The sequence below is a fragment of the Geotrypetes seraphini genome, chromosome 5 (assembly GCF_902459505.1).
Source record: "Geotrypetes seraphini chromosome 5, aGeoSer1.1, whole genome shotgun sequence".
NCBI lineage: Eukaryota > Metazoa > Chordata > Amphibia > Gymnophiona > Dermophiidae > Geotrypetes > Geotrypetes seraphini.
Window position 1 is genome coordinate 157,366,084 of NC_047088.1, and position 22,472 is coordinate 157,388,555.

The 22,472-nt window shown below is 42.7% G+C and overlaps 1 protein-coding gene across 7 annotated transcripts in view; it reads left to right on the forward strand.

Moving 5' to 3' along the window:
* The first annotated feature begins 82 nt into the window (after positions 1–82).
* ARMC8 (armadillo repeat containing 8) overlaps positions 83–22,472 on the forward strand; it is a 274,168-nt gene continuing 251,778 nt past the window's right edge. Inside the window, exons 1-2 of one of the 7 annotated variants that reach the window (XM_033944179.1) lie at positions 83–701; positions 17,155–17,231. In XM_033944179.1, coding sequence (XP_033800070.1) covers positions 657–701; positions 17,155–17,231 — 122 coding nt within the window. In that variant the 5' untranslated portion in view covers positions 83–656. Of the gene's footprint in view, positions 702–2,753; positions 2,782–17,154; positions 17,232–22,472 lie in introns of those variants that run through there. The other 6 variants (XM_033944181.1, XM_033944180.1, XM_033944176.1 and 3 more) reach the window with 6 other exon arrangements.

A 22,472-nucleotide genomic window follows, 5' to 3' on the forward strand; every position in this document is an offset into this window, starting at 1 on the left:
ATTACCTATTAATGTAAAATAGTATAAATAAATGTAGTGTACAAGAGCCATCACTCTACTCTCTGCATCTCGCTTGGAAGTTTAACTGAACGGGTCAATAAAATACTTCAAGTTACTTAAGAAAATGAATTAGAAGTCATTTCCACAAAATTCTAATTTTATATATTAGGTGGAATTTTTTTTTTTAAATATCCAACGTGCTGTTTTTCCTTCATAAAATCTCTCTTCTTCTCGGGCATGATCGTTTCAGGCGTAGTAGCCGTACTCCCCAGGCCCTAGTCAGATTATTTTTTTAAATTTGGTTCTCCATCCCTCCTTCACCGTCTCCCAGGATGGAGAGAGGATGAGGGATTCTGCGGCCAACAGCAGCATCACATCCTACAGCTGTCGCCCTCCCCCTCTCCCTCCCCGAGTAAAACTAGTGACGGCTTCCGCTTCGCACATTCAACAGAACAGCCATAACCGCCTTGGTCCTCCGACCATGCCCAAAGGGTGCTTTCTCTCTGTTAAATGGGCTTGGGCGGCTGCGACCTAATTCTGCCCAAGGGTTGAGCGCCGTTTCGGCTCGGCGGGCCTCGGTTGCAGATCGGAAAGTGCTTCAGGCGGAACAACAGGCTGGCTGCAGACGGGGCAGCGCTAGGCCGGGGAGTATCAAGATGGCGTGTCTCCTGGAGACCCCTATCCGCATGAGCGTGCTCTCTGTGAGTAACAGCGCCGGTTTCTTTCTCCGCCAGGCGCCAGCCGAGGCAGGGAGCGGGCGGGCAGGCAGCGGCCGGGCCTCGCCTTCTCGCTTGCTTTGCTACGGAGCCGATGCTGCTCCTGTCACTCCACGGGATTCAGGGGAGCCGGGCGCCGCCAGGCCGAGGTCGCGGCGGTAACAAGGCGGGAGGTACCGCCCTCTCTCTCCCAGCTTTGAGCTGGCGGTGGACTCGGGGAAACCACTGCTTGGGGCCGGACAGGAGGGCAGCTGGCGACTTTCCTGACAGTTCTGAACTGAAGGGCGTCGGGTGTTGCCCCACATCATACCTTTCTCCCCCCCCCCCCTTTCCAGGTGCATCGGGGAGGCCTCAAGATGCCCTCGAAGAGATAGGAAGATCGGCTGGGGGTTTTTGTGCGATGATTTACTTATTAGAGAACCGATGTTTATGGGTTCTCTCAGGAGAAGGCGATGGGGAAAGGGAAACTTACTTTTTAATGTGTTTGATAGATGTTAGTGGTGATTCCACTTTGGTACCCTTTGGGTAAATAAGAGCCTCGTTGGGAGCAACATTAGAGCTCCAATCTGCATCTTTACCTAGGGAGAAAGGTGGCTGCATATCTGTTTTTGCTAAGCTATGAAAAGATTGATCATAATAAAGGAGCTCTTTTGGAAGGGTGGAGAATGGGAATTCCTGCACTACTCAGTGCAACTACCTTACTGCCTGTTAACTGATTAGCGCATGATTGCTAATCCGTTGCCAGAGTCACAGGGCCTGATTCTATAAGCGGCGCCTAGGTTAGGGACCCTAATCATAGATGCCCTAGCGACGCCTAACTTAGTTCTGCTTGTAACTTAATTGTTTTAAATTGGTTTCAATGGTGTGGTAATTGACCACGCCATTAGATACTGATTAAAAAACATTTTAATGATTGGTTTAGGTTGCGCTTGGATATCTGAGTGGCACCTAGTGACGCCTAAGTTGAGGTGCCCTCTACCGACACCTACTTGAAAAGTAGGTGTTAGAGGCAGAGAATAGGCGGGGTTGATTTAGACGTTGCTAAGCATTTGAGGTAGGCACCTATCTCTAGGACAGACATGTCAAACTCTGGCCTGCAGACCAAATCTGGCCTGTGGTGTGATAAAAGTTGGCCCGCTGGACATTTCCCAATTTTTTACTTAAGCTGGCCGGCCAGCACGAACCGCTGCTCTTCATGAGCACCTTACTCTGCCTTTGCCCAGTCCTCCCTCCATCCCGGCTTCCTCTTCAAAGCAGCCAGCAAAATATCACCGGTTGGCTGTAGCGAACCTAGCAGGCTGCGTCGGCCTCCGCAGCATGTTTCCTCTGCTGCGATCCTGTACATCAGAGGAGAGGCGGGAGCGAGGCAGAGGGAATGTGCTGCGAAGGCTGACGCAGCCTGCTAGGTTCGCTATAGCTGACCGGCGATCCTATGCAGGCTGCTTTGAAGATGAAGCTGGGATGGAGGGAGGGTAGGAACGGCGGGCTAGAGGCTAACAAGGCCTTTAAACCAATAATGGGATCATTGGTATTCTGTCAACCACCAGCAAATAGTCCTGTCCTTCTTCCTCTCTGATCCCATAATTTTTCTGTTTTCTTTTCAAGTGTCAATGCTGTTGTTTTCTTCTTTCTTGTGGACTTTTTTTAATGTATCAAGTGGAGCAGTCTTAGGTGAACATGTACAGATTGGCCCTGAATAACTTGTACTCCATTGCCAGGCAGTATGGAAGGTGGAGGATAATTGTGGAACTTAGAAGCACAGCTGTCATTGGCTCAGTCCCAGGCCAAAGTGCTATCAAAACCTGTTGCTGCTGCCACAGTCAAGCCTTTGGATCAGCCCCTGTATCACAGGAAAGTTGCATGGGGCTTGGAGTTTGAAGAGGATAGAAAAGATACGGAGGGTGTGTGTGTGTAAGTAGGAACGGCGGGCAGAGATGGAAGATGGCTGGTTAGCACAGAGAAAGAAGGAAACAACAAATGGGCAGGAGACCCTGGCAAGCGAGTTATCAGAAGACAACCAGATCCTGGGCCCAACATGACTTGAATAATGACCAGACAACAAAAGGTAGGAAAAAAAAAAAAATTATTTTCTGTTTTGTGATTAGAATATGTCAGATTTGAAATGTGTATCCTGCCAGAGCTGGTGTTAGACAGTAAGCGTGAACTAGGACCTAAAAGAGAGAGGCCAAGTCATTTTTAATTTATTTTGTTTACATCATGATGTGGGGTTGGAGAGGTTGTAACTGTATACTTCTACTAAGATTAAGGGGCCCTTTTATTAAGATAAACATTTAGTGCATGCTAAATTGATTAGCGTACCTTAATAAAAGGACCCCTATGTATCAATAAAAAATTTGGCCTGCAACTTAGCCTATGTTTTAGATTTCGGCCCCTTATGTGATTGAGTTTGACACCCCTGCTCTAGGATGTCTAGCGATGCCTGAGTCTGCTTAGGCACCACTAGGCATGATTTTATAAAGGACGCCTAGCGGTTTATTGATAACTGTGCAGAGCAGTGCCATTTACAGAATCAGGCCCTTAACTGTCTACAGAATAGTTTGTAGTAAGTGCTTGTATTATTTTTTTTTAATTTTAAATTTACAATCATCATAATACAAAACATAATCTCCACAGATTGAATAATAAAGAAAAAACAAGAATAAGTTTTAAAGGATATCAAACATAGACTTTCCGTAATAGGAGCATTAAAGAAATTAAGAGGAGAGAACAGCCTATTACACTAAGAAAACCTTAAGAAATCATAAGAAAAGATCCTATTCTAGGTCTCATCTAACTAAAATCCTGTTTACATATACAATTTACTTAATGTAATCACCAATGTATAACAAATTGCTATACTACAAAATAGAGGAACTGGAGTATAAACACCACTATAAATTTCAAAAAACTCCAGTTAAATATGAGCTGGGTGCTATGTTAATTATTGTCCTCACCCTCAATGTCAGTGAATCATTTAGATGAACTTCTTTAAAAGGGGAAAAATTGCCTCAGAAGCCACGGGGCATACCTATGCACCGGAGCTATGAGAAAGAGAGCTAAGCGTTTTCATCAGCTCTCCCCCATGCTTCTATCATCGGCTAAAAAATCCCTTTTGGATAGCACACATTTTAAGGTTCAGATACACTGCTCAATTTTTCAGCACTATTTCGGCAAAATAAAATTTCTATTCTGAAATGAAAAGCAGGCATAGCTTATCTTGGAGGTGTGATGCTCATCTGAGAACTGCTGATTACTCCATGTCTCTGTATCTGCTCACTTTCTGTCGTTGTACAGACTGAAACTAAAAGTGGGACTCAATCCCTGCTGTATTTTGCCGACAATGGCCAACGTTTCATGATTAAATAAATCGTTTCATCAGGGCTCTAGAGTGGCAAAAGCTCTTGCCAAAACGGACACCTCCCAACTCCCCTCGGCAGTAGACGTCTGCACGGGAATGGGGATCGTGGGAATCCCGCGGGTCCCGCGGTAATCCCCCCTAAAGCAGGGGGAGCCCCCTCTGGCCCACGGGACTCCCACGGGGACCCTCCTCTAGCCAACGGGACTCCCACGGGGGTGGAAGCTTTGAAAACAGGGTTCATCAATATAATATAATGGATACGTCAGCCTTAGTAAAAGAGGGGGTTTATAAGTTAATTACTTGAACAGAAAACAAAAAAAGGGTTCCACTAAAGAGATTCCAAAGGAAAACAGCAGCGCAAACACAAAAGAAACTGGAATTGATGATCCTGTCAGAAGTAATTGCTGCTTTTTATGGGGACGGGTGGGGATGGAGAGGATCCTAGCGGGGATGAGTGTGGACGGAGAGGATCCTGGTGGATGGGATTTCTGTCCCCGCGCAACTCTTTACTCGGCAACAGGATAAATGCCCAATATCTCCCGCCCAACCAACAAACCCCACCTCCCACAGCGGGAGAGATGCCCAACTGACACCCCCCAACTCCCCTCAGCAACAAGAGAGTTGCCCACGCTCTCCCACTGCCACGCAAACCTCTTCCTGTACCTCCGATGACCCACTCCTTACCTCCAAGAGACTTCAGGAGAAACATACCAGTATATAGGAGAACCATGAAAGTGAGCCAGCCTTTTCCTGAAGAAATTAATCAAATCTTTTTTTATCTTCACTACATAAGAAAGTAGCCATCAAGGTACCTTTTAATGTAGTCTCTAGAATAGATGTTTCCAGCATAGTAGTTAGATCTTCCTCTAATACTTCCTCCATCCTCCTCCTGAAATATTCTTTACAGAAGAGGAAATATAATATGCTTTAGAAATCTGTGGGAGTGATGAAGAGTCCAAGGATAGAACTTCCGACATATACTATTTCAACATCTCTTTAGGGGAAATTGAGTTGTTATAAGGAAAATTAAAAAAAAAAGGAAGATTATTGGCTCTCAACTGGTTTTCAACCCTCTCTATTCTATTCTCAAGTATTGTATTTCCTTTTACTAAAGAAACATTAGTGGCTGTATGACACACGATTTTGGAGTGATATCAGTTCCAAAGGAAGTCTGTAATGTAGAAATTTGGAAGTTAATAACTAAGATTTGGAAGTTAATAACTAATTGCTTGTCTCATTTGTGCTTCTTTACAGGGGAAGCAGCAGCCAGAGTAGGTTTTGAATAGTAGGAAACTAAATGTATATTCAGGGAAAATTGAATGCTATTTTTTAAATGGCTGTGCACTATACATTAGCACATTTTTAAATGGCTGTGCGCTGTTACCATTAGCTCATGAGCATTCAAAAAAATAAAAAAATGGCCGTTTTACTGCTGTGGTAAAAATTTCCAATTTAACCGTGCTTTTCTGATGTAGGTTCTGAAAATCATAAGGCTTTCTATAGCTATTCTGCTTGCTGTTTTAGATTTTTTAATTGGCAGTTTTTCAGTTTGTATTTTGTATTTCTTTAACCTCTTTACTTTTTATTCTTTAATTTTTTTAGGTCTGCATTTTGATTAAAATTTGTAATCCTGATTAATCATGCAATTAAAGGTAGAAACGTAGAAACATGATGGCAGATAAAGGCCAAATGGCCCATTTAGTTTGCCCATCCCCAGTAACCATCATCTTTTCCTCTGATCTCACGTGCCTCTCCCATGCCTTCTTGAATTCAGACAGTCTTTCTCCACCACTTCTTCCGGGAGATTGTTCCATGCATCTGCCACCCTTTCTGTAAAAAAGTTTTTCCTTAGATTACTCCGAAGCCTATCACCTCTTAACTTCATCCTATGCCTTCTCATTTCAGAGCTTCCTTTCAATTGAAAGAGACTCGACTCAGGCGCATTTACACCACAGGAATTTATTTTTTGTTCTCACTCAGCTCCTTGCCGGATTTCCGATTCAAATCAATTCACCGATTCACTTTGGGTGAATTGATTCTAATCAATTCATTAAAAAAAATATATATATATATCAGCCTCCCAATTCGATGATCAACCCTCCTTTCCGTGCCTTCAGGTCTCCTAAAGCAGGAGCGGCACCTCTGCCTCTTGCTGGCCGTCCACTGTTGCTGCCGCTCCTGCTTTAGGTGGTGAGGGGGGAGGGTAAGTCAGGAAGTGCTGCAGTGTCCTCCGGCTTCCCCCTCTGGCCTCCAGCTCTTACATTAAGATAATGTGGCAGCCTACAGAGAGGATCGCTGGTGCTGTAGCCATCCTTGCAGGCTGCCGTCATCCTCAGCAGCACGTTCCCTCTACCGTGATCCTGTTCCTGACGTCGGAGGAGGGGTGGGAACATGCTGCAGGCCTTTGGGGGAGGGGGGCAGGGAGGACGCTGCAAATAAGGGGGGAATCGATTTGTTTCCTTAAAAAAATTGGACTCGCCGGTTCAGTGAATCCTGAGTCTCCTCCGGGTCTCCTAAAGCAGTAGCAGCAGTGAACAGGCTGTTCCTGGCTTGCCTGCCAGGGCCTTCCCTTTGCTGCGTCATTAATAACATCACTGATGTCGCGGCAGAGGGAAGCCCTGGCTGGGAGGCAGGCCAGGAGCAGCCTGTTTACAGCTGTTGCTGCTTTAGGCGGCCCAAATGTTGAGGTCTCACCGGGGGGGGGGGGACGATCGATCAGGAAGTACTGCACAGGGGAATGGGAGGGATGAAAAACTACTGTACAGGGGTATGGGAGGGAAGAATGGAATTCCCTTTTCCTGTGCAGAATCTCTGCACCGGCTGTGTCAGCATCCAATTTCACTGTGTTGTATCAGCAGTAATTCCCGTACGCTGCCTGCCGCTGACCCGGAAGTCTCTCCGTGGCAGAGGAGAGACTTCCGGGTTAGTGGCAGGCAGCATGTGGGAATTGTTGCCAATACAGTGACCTGAAGAAACAAACCTTGGCATACAGGAAAGGAAGGAAAGTTGGTGGCACAGGGGGAGGGAAGAGGTAAGAGGAAGAATAGTTGGTGGCACAGGGGAGACATGCATCGTGAGGGGAGAAGATGAAATTGCACATAATGGAGGGAAGAGAGGGTGCATGGAGGGGATAGAGGTTTGACATAGGGCACAAGGAAGGGAGAGAAAGGTGTTGGACATGGAGATAGATGAGGGAGAGAGAGATACACAGGAGGTGGGCAGGGAGAAGGAGGGAGATGTTGGATCCAGGAGCAGAATGGAATGATGAAGAGATGTCTGGAAATGAGTGAGGGAGGAGAGTGGGAGAAAGGCTGGAACTTGGGGGGAGTGCAGCAGGAAGAGAGAGTGAGATGTCAGGCTACAATGGTGGGGAAGAGATGTTGGGCTATAAGGGTGGAGGACGGAAGATGCTGAGAATGGTATAACCTTGAGGGGAGGAGAGGGTGGTTGGGAAATGGATAAGAGGATAGATATAACAGGGTAGAAATATGGTGATGGAGGTACTTTGAAGATAAATGGGAATGGAGGGCTGAGTAAGGAATGAGATGGGGAATGGGAGAGAAGATGGAAATTTGATAAGTAGCTGAAAAGTCGAAAAGAGGAGAAGAAAGAGGCAGAAAAGAGCTAAAAAGGAATGATCAATATGTTTGAGCCAGGTGTAGTGAGGGAATAGACAGGAGAGAGTAGAAAAGACAAGTAGATAATGGCTACTTGAAGGAGAATTAGCAGAAGACAGGAAAGCAGAAAAAAGAAACTCGAACCAACATGATGGAAAAATAAAACATCCAGACAACAAAGGTAGAAGAAAAACATTTTATATGAATAATAATTAGAGAGACAGAGATGATAGTGGGAAAGAAACAAGAAATGTTGGCTATGGCATTGGAAGGGAAGGTACAAAGACGAAAGATGAATGGTGAGCATGGGGAAAGAAGAAAATGTCAAATGGGCAGGAGACCCTGGTGAGCTAGTTAACAGAAGACAAACAGAAACCAGAGCCTGGGACCAACATGATTTGAATAATAAGATGACCAGAAAACAAAAGGTAAAAAAAATAATTTTATTTTCCATTTTGTGATTACAGTATGTCAGATTTGAAATGTGTATCCTACCAGAGCTGGTGTTAGTGAGCATGACCTAACAGAGAGAGGAAATGACTTTTTTGTTTTGTTTACACCACAGCACTGGCAAAGGGGATTGGGGTGGGTGAAGAGGCTACAAAATTAAACCTGTCAGGCTGTTTAAAAAAATGCCTGATTGGGCAGGAAAAGTGAATCAAATTGAAAAATCAATTCAATAGGCCAAATTGAATTGAATCAAAAATTTTTCCCCTGAATCAGGCAGCACTAGGAGAGAGATGTTGGACTACTAGAGGGGGAGAGACAGAGAAAGACATACCAGATCGGGGAAGGTAAGTGGAGGATTGAGACATGCCAAACCAGGGAAGGAAAGGAGGAGAGAGAGAGGAGAGGGGGAAGAGAAGGACTGAGTGATGCCAGACCACAAAGGGGAGGAGGGAAGGGGAGAGTGATGCCAGACTGTGGGAAGGAGAGGAGAAAGATGTCTGACCACCAGAGGGGAAGAGAGAGGGAGGAGATGGTGTAGAGCAGGGATCTCAAAGTCCCTCCTTGAAGGCCGCAATCCAGTCGGATTTTCAGGATTTCCCCAATGAATATGCATTGAAAACATGCATGCACATAGATCTCATGCTTATTCATTGCGGAAATCCTGAAAACCTGACTGGATTGCGGCCCTTGAGGAGGGACTTTGAGACCCCTAGTGTAGAGGGATAGGGAAGGGAAGAGAGATGGAAAAAAATACTGTTTAAGAAAAGATGGGAAAGGGGAGAAGAAAGAGCGGAAATGGTACACATGGAGGGAGGGGAAGGGCAGAGAGAGGGAGGAGATGGCACACGTGGATAGATGGGAAAGGAATGCATGAAACAGATGAGAGATTTGAGAAGGAAGCATAAAAATTGATGAAAGTTGAATATTAAAAGTTAATGCCAAAGATGGATGTAGGGTAAAAAATGAAGAAGGAGAGAAAAACAGCAATTGGATAAGAAGGCCCTGGAAACACAGTTAAGAACACAGACAGAAGGAAATGCAGTCAAATATTGAGAAAAGATAATTAGAAAAAAAATCGCCAGACAACAAAGGTAGGAAAAATGATTTTATTTTCAATTTAGTTATTTGAAATATGTCAGTTTTAAGAATTTACATCTGCTGTCTATTTTGCACTGTTCAGGAAGAAATGCATTTCTCTCTGTTCTGGTGTTGTACTGCATGCATGCAGAGTCTAGGGCAGTGTTTCTCAACAAGGTCCTGGATTATCCCCTTGCCAACTGGTTTTCAGGATATCCAAAATGAATATGCATCAATTTGATTTGCATACACTGACCCCATTATATGCAAATTTTCTTTCATGCATATTCATTGTAGCTATCCTGAAAACCTGCAAATTTTACACCTGCAAGCTCTGTTGGTACATTTGAATCTGTGGTCCCTATCAGGAAACAGACTTTCAAAGGAGAACTCCATGGAGAGTTTCCTGTTGGGAATGAGAGCTATGGGTAAAAGTTTCTGTGGGCCTGCAAGCTACATTGAGCTGAAAATTGTCCTGTAGAAAGCCACATCTGCACGTGGTTTTTATAAGATTATACATAACCATGACCCATGTGGTTTCCAGATGTAGACTGTCTTGTCAGCTCTTACCTCTTGGAGACTGTTCTCTCCTGCCCCTATCCTTTGAAAGTGGAAGGGAACTATATACACATAATTCTGTTGGGATGACAATTTTATATCACTCTTTTTGCAATTCAGCTCATAATTTTCTTATATATTAGAACAACATCATTTCTAGTTAATTTAAATTTAATTTTAAAAAGATGTGTATATACCGCAAATCTACAATTCTAAGCGATTTACTGCATACATACATAACGTTGACACTAATACATCACATTTCTTAAAACATACAAATACAAAGTCAGTAATTCACATCAATCTTCTAAAACAGGGGTGTCAAAGTCCCTCCTCGAAAGCCACAATCCAGTCGGGTTTTCAAGATTTCCCCAATGAATATGCATGAGATCTATTTGCATGCACTGCTTTCATTGTATGCTAATAGACCTCATGCATATTCATTGGGGAAATCCTGAAAACTCGACTGGATTGCAGCCCTTGAGGAGGGACTTTGACATCCCTGTTATAAAACAATTTAGTATCATTGAAATGCCTGGGAGAACAAGTATGTTTTTAAAGATTTTCTAAAATCATTCAAGGACTCGGTCAATCTTAGGTTCTTTGGAAGTGCATTCTATAACTGAGGTCCTATTACCATAAAAATTGAATCTCTATACATCTCAAGTCTTATTTGTTTGAAATCTAGAATGTCAAGTAATGCCTAATTACCTGAACATAAAGGCTGTCCTGGAACAAGAACTTTTAAAGTTGTGGCTAATCAAAGAGGTTGTTACTCATGAAGAATTTTAAAAATCAATTTCAGAATCTTATATTGAATATGCCAGTGAATAGACAACCAATGTAGTTGTTTAAGAATTGATGTAATGTGACCATAGAGAGGGCATCCTGAGATAATTCTGGCAGCTGCGTTTTGTGCATTCTGTACAGCTCTTAATTCTTTTTTTTGGTAAACTGACTAACAATGAATTATAATAATCAAAGAGCGGATATATATAGGCCTGCATGACATTTTGAAAATTAACTGGACTCAGTAGTTCCTTTTGAAGGTTGTTTCAATTTCATCTTCAAAAATACTTTTTGAATAATTGATTTTACATAAGGCTTCATAGATAATGAAAAATCAAGAAGCTCTCCAAGATACTTATGGCCTCTTTTACAAAGCCGCGCTAGCGGCCCCGAAGCCCATAGAGATTTAAAGGGCTTCGGGGCTGTTGCTGCGTGGCAGCCGCTAGCGTGGTTTTCTAAAAGAGGCCGTTAATTTCCCCTTCAATAGGGATCTTGGCATTTTCAAAAGAAAAAGAAGCAGATAAATAAAAATTCAATCTATTTGAAAGCAATAACACCTGAGGTTTTGATGGATTTAACCATAATTTATTAGCTGAAAGCTAAGATTTAATAGTATTCAGGCATAATGTCAAAAATGAAAATGTAGCAGAGATCGACTCATGAACTTGAAAGTAAAATTGAATATCATTGGCAGAAAGTCAATAACGCACTCCCAAACATTTAAGATTTTACAAAGTGGTGCTATGTGTATATTTAAACAGTAATGCAGAAAGTGAAGACTCTAATGATATGTCTGAACTAATTTTAACCCAACCTAATTTTACTTGAAAATGACAATCCTATAGAAATGATGTTGTAAACCATTTCAATACTTGTCTAGATATGCCAAGCGCTTGCAATCTCTTTAACAATAGCTGATGATTAATCGTATCAAATGCTGCACTAATGTCTAATGTAACCAACAGAAATACCTTCCCTGAGTCAAAGCTGATTTCTAATATCATCCAAAACAGACAATAACAAAGTGTCAGTATTATATTTAAATTTAAAACCAAATTGATATTGAAGCAGATCCCCTCACATCAACAAATTTTTGAATCTGAAGTAGTGCTGACTTTTCCAAAACTTTAGTCAAAAAAGACAAAAATGACACAAGTCTAAAATGATATACAACAGTGGTTTCTGATTTTGCATATTTTAGGAGTGGTCTCATAATTGCATGTTTCAAAATATCAGGAATATTTCATTCATTAAGGCCCTCTTTTACCAAGCTGCACTAGAGGTTTTTACCATGGCCCTGAGCACTAAATGCTTTGATGCTCATAGAATTCCTATGGGCTCATAGAATTCCTTTGAGCAAAGTTGGAGCATTTAGTGTTCCGGGCCATGGTAGAAACCTCTACCTTGGCTTGGTAAAAAAATAAGAGGGGGGGGAGGTAAATGATTTATTCATTCACAATTACAATAAAACGTAGGTAATTTCAAATGCTAAACTTTTCATCACAGATGTTGAACAAATGTTTAAGCTATTTGTAGAGTTATTCATAGAATATGTAGCATTGAACCTATATACATTGACTTTATGGAGAAAGCATAGTTCTGTAAAGCTAGTTGGAACTTTTTTAGCATATTAGTTTGCCAAAAGAGGCATTTTGTTATATGAGATTGAATAAGATCCTATTTTTTGACAATCATTCAGAAACCATATGTCCCAGCTCGAAATTGATTTCAGTTTCTGAATTTACACAATGTTGTAAATAAGTGGTGCAAATTTCACAGTTGGAGGACACATAATGGTAGAACTATTACTACCTAAATGGTTCCCAAACCTTCAATTGGCTGCAAACTGCCACCATCCTCCCCAACGGATAAAAAACTGATATCTCAAAAACTCTTGAAGTCTAACATTTTGCAATTTTTTTCAAATCTTATATGTGGGGGGTGTTCAATAATTTATCTACCTGAGTATGAAAGAAAGCAAGTGTGTTGAAACAAGTCTGTGCGTATTGTGACATGTCTCAAGGTTACTCCTGCATAGTTTGGACTCAATGCGAGTCTGCACAAGTATATTAGGCACACAAAGTATATTTTTCTAAGGTTTTCTTATCAGACAGTATCGAAAAACAGCCACCTTAGATATTTAGATTATAGCCCGTTTTAAAGACCTCAGCGGTGCAGCTGTGTGTCAGTTTTCTTACACAGATGCTATTGAATCTGTGTATGAAAACTGACACACAGCTGCACCGCTGAGGTCTTTAAAACGGGCTATAATCTAAATATCTAAGGTGGCTGTTTTTTGATAATGTCAATGCGAGTCTTAACATTCCAGGAGACCGGATATCAGGAGAGAAACTGCTAGATTTGGAGCATTGTTCAGTGATAAAATTTCTCACAAAAGAAGGGAAAAAGCCAAAGGAGATCCATGAACGCATGACTACAGTTTATGGCAAGTCTGGCCCCATATCCTACAAAGTAAAATTTTGGAGCAAGCAATTTAAGTGGGGTAGAATCCATTGAAGATAACCCTCACACTGGATGGCATGTGGAAGCAACTTTCACAGAAATTGTTCCAAGAAAGTCGAGGATTTAATTTCATCAGACAGAGGAATTAAGGTTTCCTGAATAGCTGAAGAAATGGGCATCTTGGCAGATACAGTTTGGAAAATAATTCATGGAAGGTTGGACATGTCTAAGGTTAGTACAAGATGGGTTCCAGGAATGCTGGTGCCATGTTAGAAGGCCACGAGGCTCCAGTGCTTCAGGAGAACTTGGAGATGCTCTGTGAAGACCAAGTGAATTTTTTTCATCATTTGGAGACTGGAGATGAGACTTGGGTCTATCACAGAGATCCTGAGTCCAAAATGAAGTCAATGCAGTGGAAGAACAAGTCATTCCCCACCCCAAAAAGTTCAAGACAGAGAAATCTGCAGGCAAAGTCATGACAACTGGGATGATGAAGGACTTTTGCTTCTGGAGTTCATGCCACACAAGATAACCATAATGTAATGGGTAATTTTTCTATCTAGAAGATATCACAGATGCTTGGTTCTCAAAACTATGAATTTGTTTCTGCAGAGATAACATGCTGCTTCGTCACAGCAAAAATGTTATAAAATATACAGTTGAGAAAAAGAGCTTAGCCCCATTGTTCCTTTTCAAATAGATGTACCCAGAATCAACCCCTTACCTCTTAAGGAGCTAAGCGTGAGGATGGAGGGGGGGGGGCAAGCAGTAATAATGAAAATGAAACCTTTTGAGCAGAATTTACCACAAGTTTTAGAATCTTTATGCATATAGTCTGAGGTTTACCATACACTTCTCCCTCCGTATCCATGGGGGTTAGGTGTAAAGCTGGACTGCAAAGTGTGAAAAACCGCAAATAACATTTTGTCTGGCTCTGACCCACCCCGCCTCATTCTGTGGACCTTCCCACCTCCCTCCCGGCATCCCAGACCTTGCCTGGTGGTCTAGTGGGCTTTCGGGGCAGGAGTGATCTTCCTACGCTCCTGCCCTGTGCAGATCACTCAGAGTAATTGGCTGCCACGAGTTCCCGTAGTCCCCCTTTCCAGAATTAGCTTTTTTAAAAAAAAAATTAAAAAAATCACGAATAACCGAATCCGCGGATATTGAAACCGTGGATTCGGAGGGAGAAGTGTATTATTCTCTTCTTGGAGGAGAAAACCTATAATGACATCAGGCTGTAAAAGAGACCCAGTTTGGGAATACAGTATTTTAATTATACAGCAAGAATGAGTCTTTCTGTAGAAAACCATGCCTTAAGTCTTTCTGACTAGTGATTTAAATTGATTTGTTTTAAATCAAATCTACCCTGCTACTTATTGTGGATGTTTTCAGTGCAACAGTGTATTTCTCACATATTTTCGAACAGGAAATCCCAATGTTTTTCCTGTTTTGAAAATGACTTTGAGATGGATGTTTTTTTTCACACATCTCAATTCTGACTTGGATGTTTTTTCAAAAATGTCCCTCCACATTTGTTATTTATAGATAAATAAATACAACTGCTATTGTTTTACCTCCAGAAATGGCTTATAAAATGAGTCACAAAATAACTGCCTTGTTGATAATACTTTGAGAAAAACAAACCAACAAATATAGCTCAAGTGCATATTCTCTTAAATAGTGTTGTTCATTTTATAACATTCTTTTATTAAGTTGTTGAATGATTATAATCCAACTTGTACTGACTTGCTTGGTAAGCGGATTTTAAGGGGGTAGTTCGGTACGGCGCCACTTAGATTTAGACAACTAGCATGTGTGTAAATTCTGGTATTCTAGTAATTTTGAGGGAGGGCTGAAGACATTGTTATTTGAACAGGTGAATGGAATTGCTTAAATATAAGTTGTATTGCAAGTCTTGTAATTCTATAGTTATTTAACTAATTTAGTCTTGGTTTGTGGATGTTTTGAGGGGCATAATCAAAACTTTAAAATGTCCCAAAACTTGCCTAACTCAGCCCTTGGACATCCAAGTGCCGATAATCAAAACCAACTTTCTGTACATGCAGCAGCACTTCTAAGTTGCTGTGTGTCCAGAGCTCAAAAGTGCATGTTGGGAGGTGTGTTATGGGTGGGAATCAGGCAGGCTTAAACTTGGACGTACTACAGCGATAATCAAAGCTTTCCTTGAGGGAACTTAGACGCCGGCAGGTAGACCTGTTTTAGTTGTGTCTGAGTGCCCCAAATCTGCCCAAATTGACAAGATGACGACTGGAGGGTTTAAAGCATTATCCCCCCTTATTCCCTCAGTTGTCACTGACCCCCCTCCCACCACCTAGAGATTGGGGGAAAAACAGCATATTGAGGGCTTGCCATCAGTTGATCATGGCAGAGGAATCCCCATCAGCTGAGCTGGTTTCATGGATTCCTGCCGGCTCAGCTGATGAGGAATCCCCCTGCCAGGATCAGTTGAGCCGCAGAGCCCTACACCCCTCCTCCTGACATCCCCCAATATTTCTAGGCCCCCCCCACATCACCCGACACCCCAGTTAATCCTCTCTCTTAACTCCGCCACATGCAGCCCCTCTGTCTTTTCCTCACATGCATTCTCTGCCAGTCTCCCCCCTTCCCCCACATATTTTTCTATGGAAGGGTTGTCGGCAACAGCGGCAATTCACAATGCTGCCTATAGCTAACCCAAAGTCTCCCTTCTGCCATGTACTGCCCAAATAGGAAGTTGAGTCAGTGGGGGGTAGTACATGGTGAAGGGGAGCCTTCTGGGTTAGCCACAGGCAGCATTTGAAAATCACTGCCACCAGCCCTTCCAGCTTGCTTCCCCCATGTCATCACGGTCAAGGGTGCAGAAGGCTGGGCAGGTCTGAGTCCCACCCAGGACTACCCTTGGCTGTATCCCTGCCTAGATTTAAAAGCCAAGGACTCGCCTATTGGAAGTCTATTTTACTGTATAAGTAGGTACTTATTTTTCTTCCTAGAATATTAGCATTAGCAGATCAAAAACACACCTATATTTTAGGCACAAGTATGTTAAAGTATTCACATAAATCACATTCCATAATTGATGTACATAATTGTCCCCTGCCTCTGCCAAACTTCTCCCAAGTGCACACCTACAAGCAAAGTATATGCCATCAAGGACTGGCAAATCGAGAATAGCCCATAGCTGGAATGTGGTAATTTATGCATGTTATGTATGCACAAATGTCTATTTATTTATTTAAAAACATTTATTATCTGCCTATCAATCCTTCTAGATGGAGTACAAAATACACACAAAATTAAACACGTGGAGGGGCATTTTCGATAGGATGTAGAAGTCTGAGGTTAGACGTTTTGGGCAGGACATCCATAAACCCAGGAGGAAAAAAAATGTCCATTTTCAAAGCTGCCAGATGTCTATCTTTTTATTTTTGAAAATGACTTAAGAATAAGTTTTGGTCCTTAGGACATCTATTATTTTTGGCCATTTTCAAAAATAAAAACAGCCCCATCCCAATCGTGGTTCTTTGTGAATCATGTCTCTGTGATCACCACTATATCCAACTCATCTTCCATCATAGCTTCTAGATCCAGAATTTTGTTTCCCATACTTCAAGCATTAGTATATACTGCTTTACAAACATTGCCCCCTTTTCCCATCCATGTAGATGTATTCAGTGATTTACTTACCTGAGGGCTTATACTCGCACTGTGGCTTTGATCGCCCTGTCCCATCACTTCTAGTTTAACCCTCTTCAGTAAAATAGAGTTCTGGCCACCTTTTAGAGGAAATCTTCAGCTGACAGAGCTTAGGGATCCTCATTAGCTAAAGCATTAATATTTTGAATTATGCGGTGCTGGGGTAGGACAGGGGCAAAGAAAATATTGTGCCTGCCCAATTTGGACTCAGGTCCACCCAAAACTGGCTGTCTGGCTATGTCACTGAATCTAGGCACGATCTTACAGAATTACCCTTAAATGTCAATTACAAATGAAACTTCTAATTGATGGGTGTTGGAGGAGTTGCCCTGGTGTTAGAAATCTAACAGATTGGAAGTTTATTACTTGGAACTGATAGGTATATATTTTGTTCAAAGTGGTCAGATATTCTTTTTCTTTTATTACCTGGCAGGAAGTAACAGCAAGTAGTCGCCATTATGTGGACAGATTGTTTGATCCTGATCCTCAAAAGGTCCTGCAAGGTGTTGTGTAAGTAATAGAAACTTTTATAAAGTTTTTTTTTCAAAATTATTTTTTCTCTTTAATGTTGTTTACAGTTCTTTTGCTCTGCATTTAGCTTTGAATTATGTATTAAATAAAGCATTTGCCAATAAAACGCACAAGCCTATAGAACTGAGACCAAATATTCTTTATTAAACAGTGACCCAACACTGCCAGTGTTTTGGCATCTGGCCTGCTTCAGGGATCTTTATAATTATCTGTCATACGATCTCCTTTATAGAGAAACTTTTCCCAATATGAAGTAATGGCACTATCTGTGTTTGTCTTTAAAAAAAAAAAGAAGCTTGACTGAGCCAATCAGGACCTTAGACTCCTCCTCCTTGCATCCTAGGATAAAGAGGGAAGGGCCGTAGATGTATGAGACAGTTGGGGCCTTAGGCCCCTCCCCGTGCATCACATGATGCACCAGAGAGGGGAAGACCCACCATTTTGGACAGGTGGGCCTTGGAGGAGGAGTGACTGAGCATCCCTCCTGCTCCCAACTTCCTTGTAAGGTACGGAGTGGGTGGGGGTTTGGGGACTTCCAGTGGCAGGAGGGAGTACCCATCCATCCTGACTATTTATTTTTTGTGGGGGAAGGGAGGAGAGGATGTTTGTGTGAGTGCCTGCCACAGGGTTGGGCTTTTGGTGGCAGGAGGAAGTGGGCATCCCTCCTGCCATATTTTTCCCGCCAGTGGGGAGGGGGGCATGGAAGGAGGGAATAGACATCCCTCCTGATGATTTTCGCTATTGCGCGGGGTGGGGTGGGGGAATTCCCGGTGCCACTTTCATCGTGGGTCGTCGGGGAGGGCTGTTATTGGTGGTGGGGGCTTTTTTCCTTTTTTTTTTTTTTTTTTTTTTAAAATAAATGGGGCAGATATTGTGCATGTATAATATGGAAAGCATCTCTGCCCATTAAAAAAACAAAAGGTTTACTGTCCCAAATAGCTGAGTGACAGGAGACTTCCCCTGCCTCTTAGCTATTCGGGCTTCCCCTGCTGGTTCTGCGTATGTGTGAGTCACTCTTACAGCGATGAATCGGACGGGAGAGTTGAGAATTACGATAAACCTTCATGTGAATCATTTGCATACAAACTTTTTAGTGCATCAGTATCTCTTTTTGAATCGGCCAAAAATCTGACCGGAGCTGACCCACATGGTCTTATCGATCCTGTTTAGTGCATCTAGTCTCAAGTTGGCATTCTTAATACAGACCTTCCAGACATCTGTTTGATCGTTTTGTCTCAAGTGCGTCTAAATCTTAAAGGGGGCATGTTAGAGGTGTGTTTTAGGCAGGCTTAGGACTTGGACGCTCGGAAGGGATAAACAAACCGTAAAAAAAAAAAAAGCCCAAGGCTTTTTTGGTCATTTGGAGCTAGGCCTGTTTTAAAAGTATCTAAATACTAGAAAGGTGCCCAAACTGACCAGATGACCACTGGAGTGATTAAGGCATGACCCCCCTCTTTCTCCCCCAGTAGTCACTCTCCCCCTCCTACCACCCAAAGATAGGGGGGATAAACATTACTTTTCAATTGTCTTACCCTGTCCGTCAGCTGATCGCGACAGGGGAATCCCAATCAGCTGGAGTAGTTCTGATTCAACTGATTGGGGATTCCCCTGCCAGGATCAGCTGAACCGGCATGGAAAACCTCAGTTCCTCTCTCCCTCTCTCTCTCTCCCTCCCTCACACCAATCCCCCCCCAGCCCCCATCCACAGAGAGCTGCTGTCCTCCAAGCCCTACACCCCTCCCCTGAACATTACCTGACACCCTCCCAACATCCCTTGACAAAAAATCGGCAGAAGGGAAGCCTACTTCCTCCTGCCAATAGAGCCGTTTCTTCAGAATGATGGGCCTTCCCACTCCCAATGCATCTTGGGATGCAGTGGGAGGGGGCCTAAGGTCCTGATTGTTTCAACATGGTAGGCGCTCCATTTTGAGGGTATTTGGGTACCACATGCTGCTTGGATGTCCAAAAAGCTGGCTTTTGTGCGTTTATCATATGGACGTCTGTATATTTGAAAATTTCCAAAAAAAGATGTACTAAGGGCCATTTTCAAAAAAAAAAAAATAAAAAAAAAAGATACACATCTGGCAACTTTGAAAAATAAACACAGGAAAAAGAAGTCAAAATGTGTTTTCAAAAGGGGAAAATACCTCAAATGCCCCGTGCCCAAAGCTCATAGCAAGGGCACTTCTGGGACAAGGAGTATTGTCATTGGTCTAAAAACCCCTCTAAATATTATTTGAAAACGTGGCAAAAAATATTTTTTTATATATTTTTAACTATATTCATGATGCACTTGCTTAAATAGCTATCGGTCTCAAATTCAAAAGACCAAAATATGTGAAAAGCAACTCCTAAGCAATGTCCAATACAAAAACCCGCTGGAAGTCCAGAGATTGAAACACAAAATTCCAACCAGCAAAAATACGATGTGAGATTACTTATCTTCAATCCCTACTGTGGCCTTGACTGTTTCACCAGTCGGCTTCTTCAGAGGATTCTTTAATGCTTGATCGTTTTTAAGATGTGTTGGCAATTCAACGGACTCTGCAGCTTGTAGACTAAATTCTCAAAACGTTGCTTCAAAAATTAGAAAAAACATAAGACCCCCATATTTCAACAGGAAAAACATGTAGGCACAATACAGATATAAATATATATAATTACCAGTGGATAATCTTTTGCTCCGCTTTTACAACGTGCTGCAGGAACGGAGCATTCTCTCTCTCTGTTTCAGTCAACGCAAGCGCTATTGAGATTCTAATTCAAATCTCCCGCGCATTGCTGATTGGGGATTTGGTAACCAAATCATGGCAGGGAACCTATCCCGAAGCATGTGGCAACCTCAGAACTGACATACATTCTCTAAATGGGAAATGGCAGTTTTAAAAGAACCATAATAAACAGAATTTGTTCAACACTATGTGTCTCTTCACTTACTAATGTGATTGCTATGATATTCTGGTTCTACAGCTTGACATAAACTGTTTATTGCTTACAACAATATTAGAACTTTGTGCAATCTCATTGCACTACAGATACACTATCAATATTTGTTTCAAACAGAAAACATCAAAGTCGCTATGTCTTTACTAACTGACTAATCAGTTCTTGTGTTACTTTAAAAACACTATCAGATCTACCTCACTATTTACCAACCATAACTTATAACAGGGTGTGATGGACACCAAAACTCTATCGCTTACAAATTACCTCATTCAGCATTCAACAACTGATGTTCGCTTCTCTCAGTAACAAATAATCTCATTCTGCACTTGATCTAAGATGTTGATGAGTATGTGATGTTCAGAAAAGGCTAAAAGAAAGCCTTCCATTCAGTAGCCTGATTTAACCCCTCTGGTTCAAGCGATTTCAGTCTACCGTATTTTCACGCATATAACGCGCATACGTGTATAACACGCATACGCGTATAGCGCGCGGGTCTAAAGCATTTCTGTAAAAAAAATTTTTATATAGCACTCACACGTGTATACTGCGCATGCTGCTATAACCTCCTCCCACTCCCGCTTACTCTTCTGGCCTGCGAATCGGCATCCTCCCCCCCCGCTCGCGTAACCCCCCTCCCCCGCGATCCTACATCCCCCCCAGCACCGCAAAACATCTCTTACCTGATTGGGCACCGGCACCAGCACCAATGCACAGGACGTGCCAGTGCCCGAAGATCCTCCCTCATTGTTGCTGGGCTGGGCGGTGCGAGGGAGATCCTCCTGAGAGAGCGAGACCAGAAGGCTTTGAGCATGCCGGATCGGAATGAAAAAAAAAACATTGTACAACGCGCAAGGTTATGCATGGTTTGTAAAAATCGTGTATAACGCGCGCGTTATATGCATGAAAATATGGTAAATATCCACTGCTGCTCCCTTTGTCTCAAAATTTTACTTCTATCTCCACCCCTTCTAGATTTGCAAATTCTGTCAATCACAAAACATCCGAGTTCAAAATTGTATTTTTTTTTTCTGTGTTTATGTTTTGATATTATTTGTGATTTGAACACAGTTTAGCTCAAACTTTTGATATTGATATTATCTCAAGTCTGAGGTTGGACATTTTAGGAAAGATGTCCACAAACCCAGTAGAAAAAATGTCTATTTTCAAAGCTGCCAGATGTGTATCTTCTTTTAAAATAAATAGCACTTAGTACATTTTTTCTACTGGGTTTGTGGATGTGTTTCCCAAAATGTCCAATCTCAGACTTGATCATTCTATTAAAAATGCCCCTTTATGTCTTCTTTGGTGTTCTTGACACAAATGAACAAGAAAAGGCTCAACAATTTCTGGTTAAAGATCTTGCAAACTGGAGAGATGATCCAAACTAATAGCATTTGAAGCATTCAGAATCATCAGTGATAGTAGTCAACAACTCCGCTGAAAGAGCAATTGCAGTAAAATTAATGTGACCATACGTCCCGTTTTGAATGGGATGTCCCATTTTTAGATCCCCTGTCCCATTGTCCCCACGTACAGCTTCGGGACGCCTAAATGTCCCGTTTCAGAGACAGCGTCCTGAAGTGGTGCATGGGGACAACGGGACAGGTGATCGCGGAGAATGGGCTCTCTCCCTGCTTCCCTGCCCGCTGCCGCAACTACAGGAAAGGAAAGTCCACGCGCCGGCCCATAAGCTTTCTCCCTGACGTCAATTCTGACGTCGGAGAGGAAGTTCCGGGCCAGCCAATTGCTGCCTGGATGGCCCGGAACTTCCTCTCCAATGTCATATTTGACGTGGGGGAGAAGGATTGTGGGCCGGTGCCTGGACCTTCTTTTTCTGTAGTTACGGTGGCGGACTGGGTGGAGATGGGGGTGTTGTGAGCAGAAGGCCAGGCTTCGGCGCTGGAGGGAGGGAGGCAGACAGGCAGGCTGGCTTTGGCATGGCAGGGAGGGAGGCAGGCAGGCTAGCTGGCTTCAGGGGAGGGGTGGGACAAAAGCTGGAAGGCAGTAAGGGGGACATAGGAAGGAGGGAGGGAGGAAGAAGAGAGAGAGGCAGAGAAAGGGGGGGGGTTGTAAGCAAAAGAAAGACTAGAGAGGGAAAGGCCTGGACCAAAGGGGAAAGACAGGAGGCAGATGCTGGACTATGTGAGGTGCAGACAGAGAAGGAGAGACCCTGAGGAAGAACAGAGAGATGGAAGATCATAACAGAAGAGGGAGAGAGAAGGAGACCTGGAACAAAGGTGGTGGTAGGTACAAAGGATAACTGACACTAGATCT